Genomic DNA, 16,766 nt, shown 5'->3' with positions numbered 1-16,766 from the left:
TTGTTAAAGTATAGTTATAGAAGAAATATATAAAAGTCAGTATAGGAAGATGGAATTGTTTGTGCATGTTTGAGATTTATCCTTACTCAGAGAAAATCTCATAGTTGCAGGGCTTCCTGGTGTTATCTTAGTCAAGTTCCTATAGGAAAACTGGTTGTCATGAGCTGAGAGCTGAAACCCAGCAGACACTCAGCACTGTGACTGCAAAAGGAACTCCTTTTAATGATGTAAATTGTATATGTATATATCGCACCTAATATTTTATTTGTATCAAACAGATAATCTAAGCAGCAGTGAAATATCTTGCCAATATCTGGAATATTTTTTTACCTTTTACTTTTTTTTTTCTTTGACTGAGTAATTTACTGTATCAGTTTTTCTACTTACAGGTCAGGAAAAACCCTCAGAACAAGAGACAAGTGATATCAAACACCCTGAGACAATAAACAGATACGGAAGTTTAAATTCCCTGGAGTCAACATCATCATCAGGAATAGGCAGCTATAGCACACAGATGTCTGGCACTGATAATCCAGAACAGTTTGAAGTCTTAAAGCAACAAAAAGAAATAATAGAACAAGGGATAGATTTGTGAGTGTCTGATTTTAAAGAGAAATTTTCTTGGATATCCCTCTGCCTATACTGTGCCACCATTGCCCTGGGTTTCTCTGAATCTTTGGATTATTTTTTTTTTCTTCTTATCACCACCTTCTAATGAGTAAAACAGGGCAAAATCTTGCTGACTTTTGCTGGCTCCTTGACCAGCTCCCCTTTTTCATTGCATTCTAGCTCAGACTCTGTAATGCACATTAATTTTGCACCACATTTTATATGCTGTTTTATGCATCTGCAGTTTTGTGTTATTTATTTAGTTCAGTTATAAAATCCCCCAGTATATTTCCTAAGCAGGAGACAGCTAAAAAAACTTAAAGTATGGAACTAGTTAGTGTTGTTCCTTTATAGGTTTTATATTTTCTTCACCTGAGTTACAAATGTGCTACTTTTGTTATTGATCCATTGTTGTTAATTTCTTTTTTATATGTTCATATGGTGATAATGACCCTTTCCAACCTGGCTACTAAACTGATATCAGCCTGTTTCTGGACTATTTCCTGTCTAAGTACTACCATTCTGCTATCCCTCCTATTGCCCACCTCTTTTTTCAAAGAGATGCTATAAGGAAAAATAAACTTGTTGGCCTTTTTCCATGAATCTAGCTACTATTAAACTATTAGTAAACTATTAAAAATTCTCTTGTTTGCTTAGTTAGCTTGCTGCTCCTGTTTTAAAGCATTTCTTCCTGAATCTTAAGCAATGCCTTTTGATGAATGCCTTTTTTACAGTGTATTTGTACCTTTTTAAAAATTGACAAAATGTACACACATTCTTTGTCATAAAATTATAAATATCACAAAATTGTCTCAAGAAGTTGCCATGAATACTTCATTCTAATTTTTCTGTCATTTACAAACTGTCATGTGTTCCAGATATTATGCAGGGTCCTGGAATGAATGATAAATGAAACATCCCTTACTTACCAGGGGCACAAAATCTAATAGTGTAAGCAGATACTCATACTGAAGTTCGGCTCATCACTCAGCAAACACATATTTGATACTTGGGACTGTGTGCCAAAAACCATGGAGACACTGGTCCTTGTGTTCAAGATTAGAGTCTAAATCTTGGCAAAACGTTTTTTTAACTGGTACTGTGTAAAGCCATAATAGAGTGTTGTACAAAGTACTGCCAAGGTATGATAACTCCTGTGAGGTACTTAGCAGGGAGAGGGAATTTGTCATAGGACTTTAAAGTGGAGGTCTCCCTGCTTCAGCCACTAGCCCCCAGCCCTCCTTTCAGCCGTTAGGCTTGCTTTCTGCCTCAGACTTCCACGAGAATGCTTTCCTGTGGCTGTGCTCAGTGCACTCTTTCACAGCTGTTCCTTCCATGACATCACTCTGTCCCGTCCCTTCTTCCAGTTTGATCATGCCATCTCATTCTTGGTCTGGCTGTTTATCTCCTGCATACCTCGTAGCATTTTAAGGGTTCTGTCCCTCAGTCCTTATCTTACTTTGTATCTTCTCCTAGATGATTGTATTCTTTTTCATGACTTCAGCTACTGTTTACTAACATCTCACTACCACCAAGTGTTAACATAAATACCTCCACTGATATGCAGACTCATATCTGTAATTGACTGTTGGGCATCTCCACTGGATATTGCATAGCTTCCACTCAGCATGTCCACAATCAAATTTATCAGTCTACATTCTCTCCATAATTAACTCCCCAATACTCCTACCCAAAACAAAAGACAAACAGAAAACCCACTTTTTCTGTATTTTTTTATTGAGGACAGTAACCCCAGGATGTTACTAAATTTATAAGCTAAAATTTTGGGAGTTACCTTAGATTTCCCCCTTGGATTTGTCACTAAATAAATGGTATGATCTAATTAGTTTACCTTTGTTTGGTCTTACTTATTCTCTAGTCCAGGTGTTCTCAAAATTTTTAAACAGGGGGCCAGTTCACTGTCCCTCAGACCGTTGGAGGGCTGGACTATAGTTTAAAAAAAAACTATGAACAAATTCCTATGCGCACTGCGGGCCCGGGATGAGTCGGCTGCTAAGCAGGACAGGCAGCAGGACCCAGCGGGCTGGATAAATGTCCTCCGCGGGCTGCGTGTGGCCCGCGGGCCGTAGTTTGAGGACGCCTGCCTCACAACTATTCTTTTTGAATGAAAGTCTTAGTTCTGTCTCTCCCCTCTCTTGCTCTTAAAGAATAGGCCACAACTTGGATCTGCCGAACTCTTAAATTTGATCACCTGCCACTTCTTTATCTCACTTCATTGCTCCACCAATGCTGAACTATTTATTATGCTGACCTATTTCACTCTGGGATGTTTTTTCTTACTATTTATAAAAGAAGTGATTATTCCTCAAAGCTCAGTTCCACAGTCACATTCCCCTGAAAATAAATCATGACCATCTCTTATTTGTTGCCCTTTTACTATTGTAATTTTAAAAATCACGTTTCTTACTTTATTATTTTTTTTAAATAAATCTTTATTGTTCAGATTATTACAGGTGTTCCTCTTTTTTTCCCCCTAGCTCCCCTCCACCTGATTCCCCACCCCACCCCATGCCCTTACCCCCCGCCACTGTCTTCATCCATAGGTGTAAGCTTTTTGTCCAGTCTCTTCCCACACCCCTCACACCCCCTCCCCCCTGAGAATTGTCAGTCCACTCCCTTTCTATGTCCCTGATTCTATTATATTCACCAGTCCATTCTGTTCTTCAGATTTTTTATTCACTTGATTTTTAGATTCACTTGTTAGTAGGTATATATTTGATGTCATTTTGTTCATAGTTTTTATCTTTACCTTTTTCTTCTTCTTCCTCTTCTTAAAGAACACCCTTCAGCATTTCATGTAATCCTGGTTTGGTGGTGATGAACTCCTTTAGCTTTTTCTTGTCTGTGAAGCTCTTTATCTGACCTTCAACTCTGAATGATAGCTTTGCTGGGTAGAGTAATCTTGGTTGTAGGTTCTTGCTGTTCATCACTTTGAATATTTCTTGCCACTCACTTCTGGCCTGCATAGTTTCTGCAGAGAAATCAGCTGACAGTCGTATGGGTGCTCCCTTGTAGGTAACTAACTGTTTTTCTCTTGCTGCTTTCAAGATTCTCTCTTTGTCTTTTGCCCTTGGCATTTTAATTATGATGTGTCTTGGTGTGGTCCTCTTTGGATTCCTCTTGTATGGGGTTCTGTGTGCTTCCTGAACTTGTAAGTCTATTTCTTTCACCAGGTAGGGAAAGTTTTCTGTCATTATTTCTTCTAATAGGTTTTCAATATTTTGCTCTTTCTCTTCTTCTGGCACCCCCAAAATTCGGACGTTGGTACGCTTAAAGTTGTCCCAGAGGCTCCTTACACTATCTTCATATTTTTGGATTTTTTCTTTTTGTTTTTCTGGTTGGGTGTTTTTTGTTTCCTCATATTTCAGATCTTTGGTTTGATTCTTGGGGTACGTTGATCTACAGTTGAGTTTCTGTATATTCTTTATTTCAGACAGTGTATGCTTAATTTCTGACTGGTCCTTTTCCATTTTTTTGGCATTTTCATTAAGGTCCTTGAAGGTCTCACTAAGCTCCTTGGAGGTCTCATCAAGTTTCTCAGCGGTTTTTAGAAGATTCTTGAGTAACCTTATAAATGTGGTTCTGAACTCTATGTCGTCCATTAATTTGCTTTCCTCCATTTCTCTCATTCGTGACATGTTTCTTTGTCTCCACATTTTGCTGCTTCCTTATGTTGATGGAGTGGCTTTGTGTGGTAGGTGACCTATAGGGGCCAGTAGCTCAGCCTCCCCAATCACCTGAGGTGGACGCCTTTGGTACACCCCTTTGTGGGCTGAGTGCTAAGTCTTGGTGTAGTTAAGCCTTGATTGCTGTTGGTACACTGGGAGGAACTGACCTCCAGGCCAATTGGCTGTGAGGACCCGCTGTGTCTATAATGGAAGAACTGCTGTGCTGGAGACACGCTTATGGTGCAGGACTTGTTTCAGTGGGGCTTTGGTGCTCACTAAGTCTGCCTCTTGAATGTGTTACTTATGGATGTGAGGAGTTGAAATCTGGTGTCTCACACTGACCACTAGGTACACTGGCTTCTGGATCTCCAATGGGGTGCAGGTCAGCTACTGTCTGAGGCCACCCAGCAGGAGCTACTGCAAGAACTACAGTTTTCTCCTCTTTGCTTGGGGTTTGGAGGTTTTGGAGCTGTCTGACCCGGGCTGCAAGTTTGCTAGGTTAAGCTGCGATAGGGTAGGCCATTCATATGCTAAAGCCGCTGCTTGGAGCTTGGGTGGGTTCGTAGATTGTGCAGTGCGGGGTCTCAGGGCATGACTAGGCTAGGGCGTGGCAAACAGCGATGGCTGCCAGTAAGCCGGCTCTGCGGCTCTGTGTCTCCGACCGTATTCCCGCGTCCCGCGCCCCAGCACAATAAACAATTGTTCCTGCGCACAGCCCTGCAAGCAAGCCTCCCTCACTTTCCGCCCCCACGGCAGACAGTCCAGCTTCTCCCCGTAGGAGTTTGGGTCCCCCGCGTCTCCCCAGAAACGAGTTCGGAGTAATCGGCAGCTTATCTCCCTTCGGGTTGAAAACAGCAGCGCTTTCAGTCACCCGTTGCCAGCCCGATTTGCGCGTCTCCGTACCTCAGCTTTTCAGTGCTTGTGCACCCCTCAATGCTGTTTGCTCTTTCCTTCTAGTTGTAGAACTTCCACTCAGCCAGCTTTCCCGTGGTTCTGGGTGATAGACGTTCTGACTTTTAGTTGTAGTTTTGAAATTGTTGTGTGAGGCAGCAGTTTAGGTGCTTACCTATGCTGCCATCTTGGTTTCTCCATGTTTCTTACTTTAGAATAAGAGCTTCTGTAGAGCAAAGATTACGTTTACCTCAGTGAAAAATGTTTGATTTTAATTTGTGTACTTGGTGATGGTTGAATTAGGACTTAGTGGGGAAATCATTAGGAGGACTGAACAGGGAAGGACATTTCAGAGAGAGAATGAGATATGCAACAGCACAGAGGAAAAAGGGAGAACATTTGGGGACTATTGTTAAGCACAGCAGGGGGCGGAGTTGTGAGGGGGAAACATGTAGCAGGGGGAAGCAACAGGCAATTACAGATATGAGATGAAAGCATTGAGTTGGATCCAGATTACAGAAGGCCTTATTTGCCGTGTGAAGGAGTTTTGTACCTCCTGGCACTGGCGTACTATTGAAGGATTTTAAGCAGAGGAGCAGCAGCACCTGATTTCCTCTTTTGGAAAGATGACTTGCCAGCAGCCTGAAGGATAGATTAGAATGTGAACAAAACAAGAGATATAGGGAGACCATTTAAGAATGCTTGCAATACCCAGGTAACAGGTGATGAAGTACCAAAGTAATTATTGGTACAATAAAAGTAGAAAGTAAATGATTTGGAAAGGAAGAGGTGACATTTAAATTGGATCTTTAAGCGTGAAGGAGAGTTCCCCAGTGAGTGGAGCAGGTGAAGGGCATGCAGAGGAAATGGACCGCACATGCATAGTGTTTGGGGAATAAGACGGTATGTGGGAGTAGATGAGAAGAGGGGATGAAAAATTAATGAGCTATATTAAGAAAGATTTTATGTGGCAGTCTAATCATCAATTTGGACTTCATTTTGAAAACATTGGGTATCTAGAGGTCTTTTTTAATAAAGGAAATAGTGCTGTCAGATTATAGCTAAAACAGTCACTGAATTCAAGTTCAATAAAAGCAGGAAACTTAGAATTAATAGATGGAAAACTTTGCATAGTATAATATTTTTATGTTTTCATGCACAGATTATATTAAATAAGTTTATATTTTCTCAATGCTATTAGAAAATCAATTTACTAAGGTCTTTTCCTGGAATACCAATGGTTTTCTATTTATAATGTCCCTATTAACTTTAATATCATCTAGGTTTAATAAGAAACCAAAGAGAGGAATACAGTACCTCCAAGAACAAGGGATGCTTGGCACTACACCTGAAGATATTGCTCAATTCTTACATCAAGAGGAAAGATTAGACTCTGTAAGAGTACCATTTTAGTTCATTCTAACCTTTTCTATAAAATTTCTTTTTAAGTTAATAATGATATGTATTGTTGCCCTCCCAAGTATGCAAGTAAAACTTAAAGAATATACTTAGGTATTCTCAATTTTGCTATTTAATTCTTTAAACTCAAAAGAATATCTTGATTTTTTTTTATAAACACATTCAGTATGTTTAACTTATAGCTTCATGTTTGAAATAGTTAATCCTATAGTCAAAACCTGTAGGTCTTGTGGATTTTTCTGCTTTTTAAATAGCTGTCTGGCAAATGTTCCATTGGGATATCAATTTGTCTTTTGTTCTTTAGACTCAAGTGGGTGAGTTCCTGGGAGATAATGATAAGTTTAACAAAGAAGTCATGTATGCATATGTGGACCAACATGACTTTTCAGGAAAAGACTTCGTTTCAGCCCTTCGAATGTTTCTAGAAGGATTCCGTCTTCCAGGGGAAGCTCAGAAAATTGATCGATTGATGGAAAAATTTGCTGCAAGATATCTAGAATGCAACCAAGGGTAAGCAAGATTCAGATTCTTACTGGTTGCCAACTATCAGGAGATTCATAATCCTCTGCCCCCAGGAAACTTAGATTGTCTATGATCTGGAGGTAATCAGATAGTTCCATTTAAAAATTGTAATATGAGATAAAACATAAATCCTGAAAAAAGTAAATTAAAAGTGCTTTGGGGTTTGCAGCAACTAATTTAATGAAACTGTAACACAATAAAAGTTTATAACATGATACATTTATTTTTTCAGACAAACCCTTTTTGCTAGTGCAGATACTGCTTATGTTCTGGCTTACTCAATTATTATGCTGACCACAGATCTTCACAGTCCACAGGTATGTTTTCTTCCAAGCCAGTTCTATAATAAATAACATAAATTTAGTACTCTGAGTTCTTTTGAATTAATAAGTAATAGTTGAAATTTTAATATTGTTTAGTCAAATACCCCAGTTTGGTGATTGGTTTAATTTAGTGGAGTATACATTTACAAATGCAGTTTCTAGTAGTTATTCTAATTAGACTTTTAGATATCTGTAAAATAGATCTATATTTGTCTTTCTCAAGATTAACAGCTGTATAAAGCTTAAGATAAATTTTAATCTAAGAATATGATATAGTTCTTCTGTTTATACTTAATTGCAACATGAAAAAACATTATATATAAACTGTCTTCTTTTTTTTTACATTTTAAACTTAAACATTAGAGTGATTAGTATAGTGATTCTTCCTGTGCCTGTCACCCAGCTTCCACAGTTAGCAACTTATGGCCGATTTTGTTGTATTTATATCCCCCTCTCTCCCACAGATCATTTGGAAGCAAATCTCAGGTATCATATAATTTCATCTGTATTTATTTCATTATATATCTCTGAAAGAGAAATACTCTATTTAAACATAATCCCAATACTAGTACACAGAAAAATTAACAATACTTTAAAAATATCAGGTATCCACGCCCTAGCTGGTTTGGCTCAGTGGATAGAGCATCAGCCTGTGGACCAAAGGGTCCCGGGTTCGATTCCAGTCAAAGGCATGTACCTTGGTTGCAGGCTTCTCCCTGGCTAGGGCCCTGGTCAGGGCACCTGCAGGAGGCAACCAATCGATGTGTTTCTCTCACATCGGTGTTTCTCTCTGTCTTACCCTCTCTCTTCCATTCTCTTTAAAAATCAATGGAAAAATATCCTCAGGTGAAGATTAACAAAAACAAACAAACAATAAATAAATATATAATAAAATAACAGATATCCAGGAAGTACTCAAATTTTATTTTCCTCATAAAATTTATAATTCCTTTTTAAATGTTAAGGAATATAACTTGATTTCTGATATCCACCTGCAAACACTTATTTTAAACATTTTAGGTATTTTATGCTTAGTTTTCAAAAACATGCTTGGGTATCCTTGGGGAAAATTACCTTTATAAATTAATCTATTTGCAAAAATTTATTTGTACTTCTTAGGAATAGTGTAGCATATGATATTAACTATTTTTAGGATGTGAAATAAACTATATACTTTTTCCTAATCTGAGGTGTATTGAAAAATTAAAACCTATTTAGTTTGAGATTAAGCTTGGCAATATAGGGATTGTGTGTGTGTATGTGTGAGAGTGTGTGTATTTTGAGATGCTTATTAAAGCAGGGTTGATATGGAAAGTATATACCAAATGTGTAATGGGAGACTTACAGAGTTGTGGATACCATACAGAGTTGTCCCTAGTTTTAAACACCAGAATTCAACAACTGTGCATTTACCAGGATTACTTGATTTTATATAGACCTTTGAAAAAAAATCATTAAGAGTTTACTCATTGCCAAAACCGGTTTGGCTCAGTGGATAGAGCGTTGGCCTGTGGACTGAAGGGTCCCGGGTTCGATTCCGGTCAAGGGCATGTACCTTGGTTGCGGGCACATCCCCAGTGGGGGGTGTGCAGGAGGCAGCTGATCGATGTCTCTCTCTCATCGATGTTTCTAGCTCTCTATCCCTCTCCCTTCCTCTCTGTGAAATATCAATAAAATATATTTAAAAAAAAAAAAGAGTTTACTCATTTAAAATATTCCTTTGTCATATTACTGACAGTGTAGTAAAAGCAGCCCACTTTTAGGGTTTTCATTGTCTACATAACACTTTTCCCATGGGTTTATAAGGCAGTCTACATTTAAAGGCTTACTTGGATATCTTTTTTTTTTTCATCATCATTTTTCCCTCCTCCACCTCTGGACCCGGATATCACTGCATTGTTGTCCATGTCCATGAGTTCTCTCTCTCTCTTTTTTTTCCCTTTTTTGCTAAATCCTTCCACACACCCCCAACATCCTCCCACCCCCCCTTTATCCCCCAGCTGTCTGCCTCCTCTCTATGAGTCTGTCTCTTTATATCAGAGTTTTCTATCTGGTTTTTCTGTCTAAACCAAAAGTAGAATGATGTTTTACACTACCTCCCTTTGTTTTTAGAATGTTGTATTTTTAAAGAATTTGGTTCTATAAATGAATTATCAATGTTATGTGCATCTGCGTCATGTCTTCCTATACATATGTACCTTCTCATGTAAGTTATTTTGAAGAAATATTAAAACTGCCTTTCATAGTATCAGATTGTTAAAAGTTTCTGAGCACATGTCAGTTAGGGAGTGTTAAATCTTGAGAACAGTGTCCTGTCTTGATTGCACTAGTTTCTGTCTGTAGAACATGTGCTGGTCTGGCAGTGGTAGCTTATTGTCACGTGGCTCCTGTCAGACTGCTGGCATCATGTGCTGATATGCAGCATGCCACTGTACTTATGGGTTCCTACGAAGCTAAGTTGCCGGTTAGAAAATTGAACCCATAATTATGACCCCATATGATATACACTTTAAGACTATATGAACTATAATAAATGACATCGTTTTTAAAGAACACTTTAGCCCTAGCAAGTTTGGGTCAGTAGATAGAGCATCGGCCTGCCTACTGAAGGGTCCCAGGTTCAATTCCGGTCAAGGGCACATGCCTGGGTTGCGGGCTCGATCCCCAATAGGGGGCATGCAGGAGGCATCCGAATAATGATTCTCTCTCATCATTGATGTTTCTATCTCCTTCCCTCTTCCTTCCTCTCTGAAATCAATAAAAATATTTTTTTAAAAAAAAGAATACTTTAAAAGAGTCCCTAAAATAAATTCTTCTCATTCTTAATTGTTTTCAAAGTTAAAATATAGGTGAATTTTAACAAGTCATTTATGTTTCTTTTTCACCTAGAATATTTGTAGTTAAACTACCTTTTATATATAGTGTGTCAGCTAATTTTTTTTTAATTTGAGGTACATTTAGAACACATATTTTTGTCTTAATTTTCATCATTAGTAACCACTGGCTTTGATTCATGTTTATAGTAGAGCAAGTTGAATTAGCATATGCCTGGATGGGTTTTTTCCTACATTGCTGTCATTTTCTATGAATTTTTTATTTTAATGTATGTTTTGTTGAATATTTTTCACTTCTTGTCTTCAAAGTATTTATAAATTCTTTCATAAGAGTATTTAAATTCTTAAAATACGAGTGAAATTTTTATGTTAATTTTTTAATGGCTTTTCATTTCTAGGTTAAAAATAAAATGACAAAGGAACAGTACATTAAGATGAATAGAGGTATCAATGACAGTAAAGACCTTCCTGAAGAGTATCTATCAGCCATCTACAACGAAATAGCTGGCAAAAAGATATCATTGAAAGAAACGAAAGAATTAACAATCCCTACAAAATCAAGTAAGCAAAGTAGGTATCCAAATCATTTGAATCCTGATTGCTCAGGAGGGAAAATACGGGTATTTGAAAGAGTTCTTTACTTAGAGTATTTATTCTAGTGATAGTATTTATATACTATAGCATTTGCTGATATGGTTGTATTTTTTTCTCACATGCTGAAGAAAGGTAGCTCTAATCAATGACTAATGAAAAATGCTACATAATATGCATGGATTAGTGTGTGTTTAATATACACGTATCCATTTAGCAGTTAATCTCAGCACAGATTTGGAGGTCAGAGAGATTGGTCAGGAAACCCCAATAGTCAGATTTCAATTCTTAATCTTTGTTTCTGCCTCCTTATCAGCTACGAGCAACATATTTATATCTCTTCATATATCCTTATAGATAAACAAGCTGAAAGTAGGGGTGACTCAAGGAGATGGGGAAGTTTAGGATTGTGAGGTAGCTGTGGAGTTGGAAATCACTACTTCAGATGTGCCACAAATGGTATCACTGTAGAGTTCCTGGATCTAACTAGCATTAGGGGTCAGCTGTGGGCCTGGCTCCATTCTAGACTTTCTGTACATATAGACAATGGTGATGAAATTAGAGCTAAAATCTGATGGCAGGAATGAGACGAGGGGTGTGGCTTAAGAATATAACAGTAATATGGAAAGAGGACACCTTCCACTTAGAAATGAACTCTCAGGTTTTATTTAACAAAACAAGTTACAGTAGCAAAATTCTGTTGACAGAAGAGAAGCAAAAAGGCCTATGTGATGTATGTATTTGTAGAAGCTGATGAAGAATTACAAAATGAGAGTTGGGGGCTAGGGAGATGATTTTAAAAGGAAGAGTGGAGCATACTGGCCTTATCTTTTGAAGTAATATGGGGAATGATCCTAAAGAATCTTAGTAAGTTCATCCTCATTTTATAAATGAGGAAACTAAAGTGCAGAGGTTAAGAAACAGAGTTATAGAATTTATGAGGTGAGTTTACCTAATGTAAAATTTTATTAAATCGCTGTATCTAAAACCCAGACAGTGACAAAGCCAGATGTTGTACTAGGCATCCTTGACTCTCATTGCAATTCAGTACCAAGCAGCAGTTTACGTGGGTGTGTTAACTTCAGTTCTGCTTGTAACATTAAGTATATTGATCAAGAGTTCATTTTTACACCTGAGTTACCTGTTTCCTGATTGTTTTCTTCCTCAAACCTATTTTAACATCTTCACATCCCTCTTTCTATGGCCTATTTCGTATGTGGTAGTAGCAAATTAGAGAGTTAGATATGGGAGGGAGATGGTGGTGTTCTGAAATACTAAAATCATCCTGGAGTGTCCGGGCCATCGTTTTCTTGTTAACTCAGGAGATACCATTCAAAGATGCCATTTCTTCTTACATCTCTTTTCCTATCCCAGGTTTGTGGTGTTTCCCTAATGCTATTTATTGTGACAGGTTTGTATGTATTCTCTTCCCTCTTCATAGGTTTCCTACTTATCCCTGACTCCTAGTGCAGGATTTTTGCACTTTTCATTATTGGGGTGAAATCATTTAATATAAAATGAACCATTTCCCCTGGCTGGTGTGGCTCTGTGGGTTGGAGCATCATCTCGTACACCGAAAGGTGGTGGTGGGTTTGATTCCCAGTCAGGGCACATAACCAGGTTGTGGGTTCAGTCATCCAGTTGGGTGACTTGTGTAGGAGGCAGCTGATTCAAGTTTCTCTCTCACATTGATGTTTCTCTCTTTCCCTCTCTCTCTCTAAAATCAATGTTTTAGAAAAAATGTTTTAAAAAATTAACCATTTTGAAGTGAACAATTCAATGGCATTTGGTCCATTCACCTGTTGTGCAACCACCACCACTATCTAGTTCCGAAACATTTTCATCACCCCAAGATAAAACCCTGTTCCAATAAGCAGTTACTCCAGGTTCCCTCCCATTCCTTAGGCCCTGGCTATCCCAGTCTGTTTTCTGTTCCTCTGGATTTACCTATTCTGGATATTTCATATACGTCTAATCATACGTTATGTGACCGTTTGTGTCTGACTTCTTATGACTATTTTTAATTAGTGTATTGGTAATTATATCATGTGGTATATTATTGTTTTGTAGTAAAACATCAAAATAGCATTTTTAAATGCTTCCTATTTTAAATGCTAATGGTGTTTGTTTCAGATGTAGCGAGTGAAAAACAAAGAAGACTTCTGTATAACTTAGAAATGGAACAGATGGCTAAGACAGCTAAAGCACTTATGGAAGCCGTGAGCCATGTTCAAGCACCTTTTACAAGTGCAACACATTTGGAGCATGTGAGACCCATGTTTAAGGTAAGAGTTACTAGTAACTTTTGGTGGCAATATACATTTACATATAATTTTGTTGCACATATTTTTCACTTAAGGAAATATAGTGACATATCCCACTGGTGTAGACCTGGAAGCAAAAGCCATGTTATTTAGGACATGGCAAATACAAAATTTTTTCTTAAAGAGAATGACAAATGTATGCACTATTAGGAATTAATAGCTGTGTGATCGTAAGAATAGAAAGAGTTCAGAGAATGATCATTAATCCTTCACCTGGTTTTCTCTAAGTTTTATTTCAACCTTTGAAGTTACCTAAAATTCCAAAGGATCTTCATTGAGCTGCTTGCTCTCTTTCAGTGCTTCTGGCCTAGGAACTAATATAATAGGAGGGTTCTGATATGCCTGGAGCCCAGAAAAAAAGAGTAAGGAATAGAAAGGAACATTGTTTATTTTTATAGGTTGATCTACTAAGAATGGTACTGGTTCTTTAAAATTTGATTTCTTATTCCTTTTTCATTTCCTATTCTTTTTTTCTACCCTTTCTCCAAATTTAGAATGAGGAAGCAGAGCATTGTAAGGATCGTAGGGAAGTGGAGGGGAGTCTAGTTAAGTTTGAAAAGGGGAAGTGGGTAAAATACATTGCAGTTTGTGTGGTTAAGATGGTCTGTGGAAGCTAACGATCATAATTTAAATTCTAATGCAGACTTCACTATACATATGTATGGGTGATGCAAATGACTACAAGATTTCTGTGCTTCCTTTTAGGTGTAAAATTTTATAATTACTTCTACCCCTACTTCAAGGTCTGAGTGAGAATGATATTAAAGTTGATGAAGAATTATAGAATAGGAGGGGTAATAGAAAGGTAATGTTAAAAGGAATAGTGGTGTATAACTGGCTTTATCTTTTGAAATAATAGAAAATCATGTTGAAATATTATAAACATTTTTCTTTATTATAAAATATATTTTATAAGGCAGCTTTTTGTTTTGTTTTGAATAATATTATACCCTTATTTTTTTTTGTTGTTTTTCAAAAAAATTTTTTTAAAGGGGGAGTCAGAAAAAAGCAAAATAAGGATCTAGCCATAATTCAGCCACTCAGAAAAAACTTGTGTTAATATACTACTTTTTTATCTTAAACCGTTGTGATCATACTATGTATAGGATTTTTTTATCTTGCTGTTTCTCACATAAGTATTTCCCCATATCATTAAAAATTTGTTAGTAGGTTCTATGATATGGATTATAGCTTATTTAAACACTCTAAGCCAGGGGTGGGCAAACTTTTTGACTCGAGGGCCACAATGGGTTCTTAAACTGGACCGGAGGGCTGGAACAAAAGCATGGATGGAGTGTTTGTGTGAACTAGTATAAATTCAAAGTAAAGGAGCGGAGGGGAGAGCAAGAGAACCGGATAGAACAGCCGGATCCGGCCAGCGGGCCGTAGTTTGCCCACGGCAGCTAAGCACTGCCATTGTTCTCTTCAGACACCCTCATTTCTCACTCTTAATTCTGTAGCATCCTTATATGCACTTCTTATCCATTTACAGAAGCCAGAGTGATCTTTTTAAAAGAAAAGATGCAATTTCACCTTCTTCCTTAAGGCCCTTCACTGAGTTTGCATGACACTTGATGAAATTAGCACACTGAGAGGGTCTAGACCACCTGCCTTTCCAAACTCATTGCTAGAACTCTTGTTTCTTCTGTCTCTTACTGAGCTGCAGTCACACTGGCATTCTTTAGGCTTCTAGAATGTCCTAAATCCGTGATCGGCAAACTGCGGCTCGCGAGCCACATGCGGCTCTTTGTGTGGCTCTTCCACAAAATACCACGGCCTGGGCTAGTCTATTTTGAAGAAGTGGTGTTAGAAGAAGTTTAAGTTTAAAAAATTTGGCTCTCAAAAGAAATTTCAATCGTTGTACTGTTGATATTTGGCTCTGTTTACTAATGAGTTTGCCAACCACTGTCCTAAATTATTTTTTCTTCAGAGCATTCTTATAAGCTGTGTCCTGTGTCTAGAATGCTCTTTTCTTTGCCTGTGTAGTTTCCACTTATAATGTTACCTTTTCAGAAAGTTTTGCTCTGACCCCTCTAATTCAAATTAGGTCCCTTTTCATAACATGCTATTCTTTTCCTTCAGTGTATTTATAACCATTTGTATTTGTACGTTTATTTTAATATATGTATTAAAATATATGGCTAGTATACCTCTTTACTTTAAGCTCCATGAGGCAATGGGCTAAATCTGTTCTGTTCACTTTTCCCAATATCTGGTACAGTTGCTGGCTTGTAGCCAGTGCTCAGTAATAAGGAATAAATGAGAGATTCCTAGAATGCATTATACTATGAAGAAATATACACGTTATTAGGAATCTTTCTACAATTGGCAAGTTGTATTCTGTAAAGGTTTATACAATTACGAGTGGGCAATTTAATTTCACTGTCCCTGGATATTATTCAGCTAGTAGCCCTGTGCACGAATCCGTGTGCCGGTAGCTCTCTGCGGGGCCTGGCCGCTCCGTGCCCACTGCCCAGAGGCCCATCCACGCCCCGGCCTGGCCAGAGGTCCATCTGTGGCTGGGCGAGGAATGCTTGCCTCATTGCCAATAGGATGTGATTTGATTGGAGAAATCATTGTTTTTAATTTCTAATAGAGTTAAACATTTTTTACTGGCTTATGGACCATATACTTCTACTATAAAGTGTTATATAGGGTTTCTAATGGAATATGTCATTTATTACTTCCATGTAGTACTTTGTATTTTAAAAGTTCTGCACTTCATATGCTTCCCACAGCATCTCTCCACAGTGGTAGTCCAGGTATTAAACAGGAAGAAACGGAGTTTCAGAAAGATTAAATAAGTGGCAAAGCTAAGACTTGAAGTTAGGTACTGTGGCTTATGTTCCTTTGTTAGGGATTATATACTTCTAAACTTTCTGCTGTTACAAGCAAAGTGTTGAGTTTTCCTTCATAATGCTAAAAACTTTTTAAGATCTTTTAAACATTTCAGTTGTCATTTCTATAGAACACCCATAAACATTTTTTCATCTGTATGGCTATATGGTTTATAGTTTTGCTTCATGACGACTTATTAAGAGCAAATACTCTCGCATCAGACATGTCGAAGTCATACATGCACACACTAATCTCTATGTTTTGACATTAGCATGCTCAGCAGTCAAAAGGTAGCTCTTTTTTTGTTTGTTTTCCATTAAAACTAGGTATTCAGTTTTTATAGTAAAATTTAGTGTTTGTTGGCTTTCACTGTATATAATGAAGAAATACTTTATTGAACTATATTATTTTTAAAGTATTGTCCAGGGTTATTGCTGATATGTCAATGTGAAATGTTTGCAAAAAAAAAAAAAAAAAGGTGTCCAGGAAGCAGGCTTAAAGTAAAGGAAGTAATAGAATTGCTGCAAGTAGAAAATGCTAAAGGATTTTCTTGGAAATAAAAGGCCCATGATATTGCAAGGGACAAAGCTTGCAGAGAGAGATGAGTTCTCAAGTCAGGGGTACAAGTAATATCATTTTTAAATATTGACTATCCCATTTTATTGATGTGAATAATTTATAAATGCTGCACTTAAAATATGCCTCAGGTCTTCTACTGAATTTATG

The 16,766-nt window shown here is 37.5% G+C and overlaps 1 protein-coding gene across 3 annotated transcripts in view; it reads left to right on the top strand.

The window, feature by feature from the left end:
• Positions 1-16,766, top strand: part of ARFGEF1 (ARF guanine nucleotide exchange factor 1) — a 106,984-nt gene that overhangs the window by 54,695 nt on the left and 35,523 nt on the right. For 2 of the 3 annotated variants that reach the window (XR_013959302.1, XM_080646345.1), the window contains exons 14-19: positions 390-591; positions 6,473-6,584; positions 6,913-7,118; positions 7,363-7,447; positions 10,686-10,857; positions 13,012-13,163. Coding sequence is in view for 2 of the 3 variants with exons in the window: in XM_080646345.1 (XP_080502471.1) it covers positions 390-591; positions 6,473-6,584; positions 6,913-7,118; positions 7,363-7,447; positions 10,686-10,857; positions 13,012-13,163 (929 nt within the window). In the remaining variant the exon portion in view is untranslated. The remainder of the gene's footprint in view (positions 1-389; positions 592-6,472; positions 6,585-6,912; positions 7,119-7,362; positions 7,448-10,685; positions 10,858-13,011; positions 13,164-16,766) is intronic. The other variant, XM_080646346.1, reaches the window with a different exon arrangement.

Source organism: Plecotus auritus (genome assembly GCF_963455305.1).
Source record: "Plecotus auritus genome assembly, chromosome: 11".
NCBI classification, from domain to species: domain Eukaryota; kingdom Metazoa; phylum Chordata; class Mammalia; order Chiroptera; family Vespertilionidae; genus Plecotus; species Plecotus auritus.
This window is presented reverse-complemented; position numbering and strand designations above follow the sequence as displayed.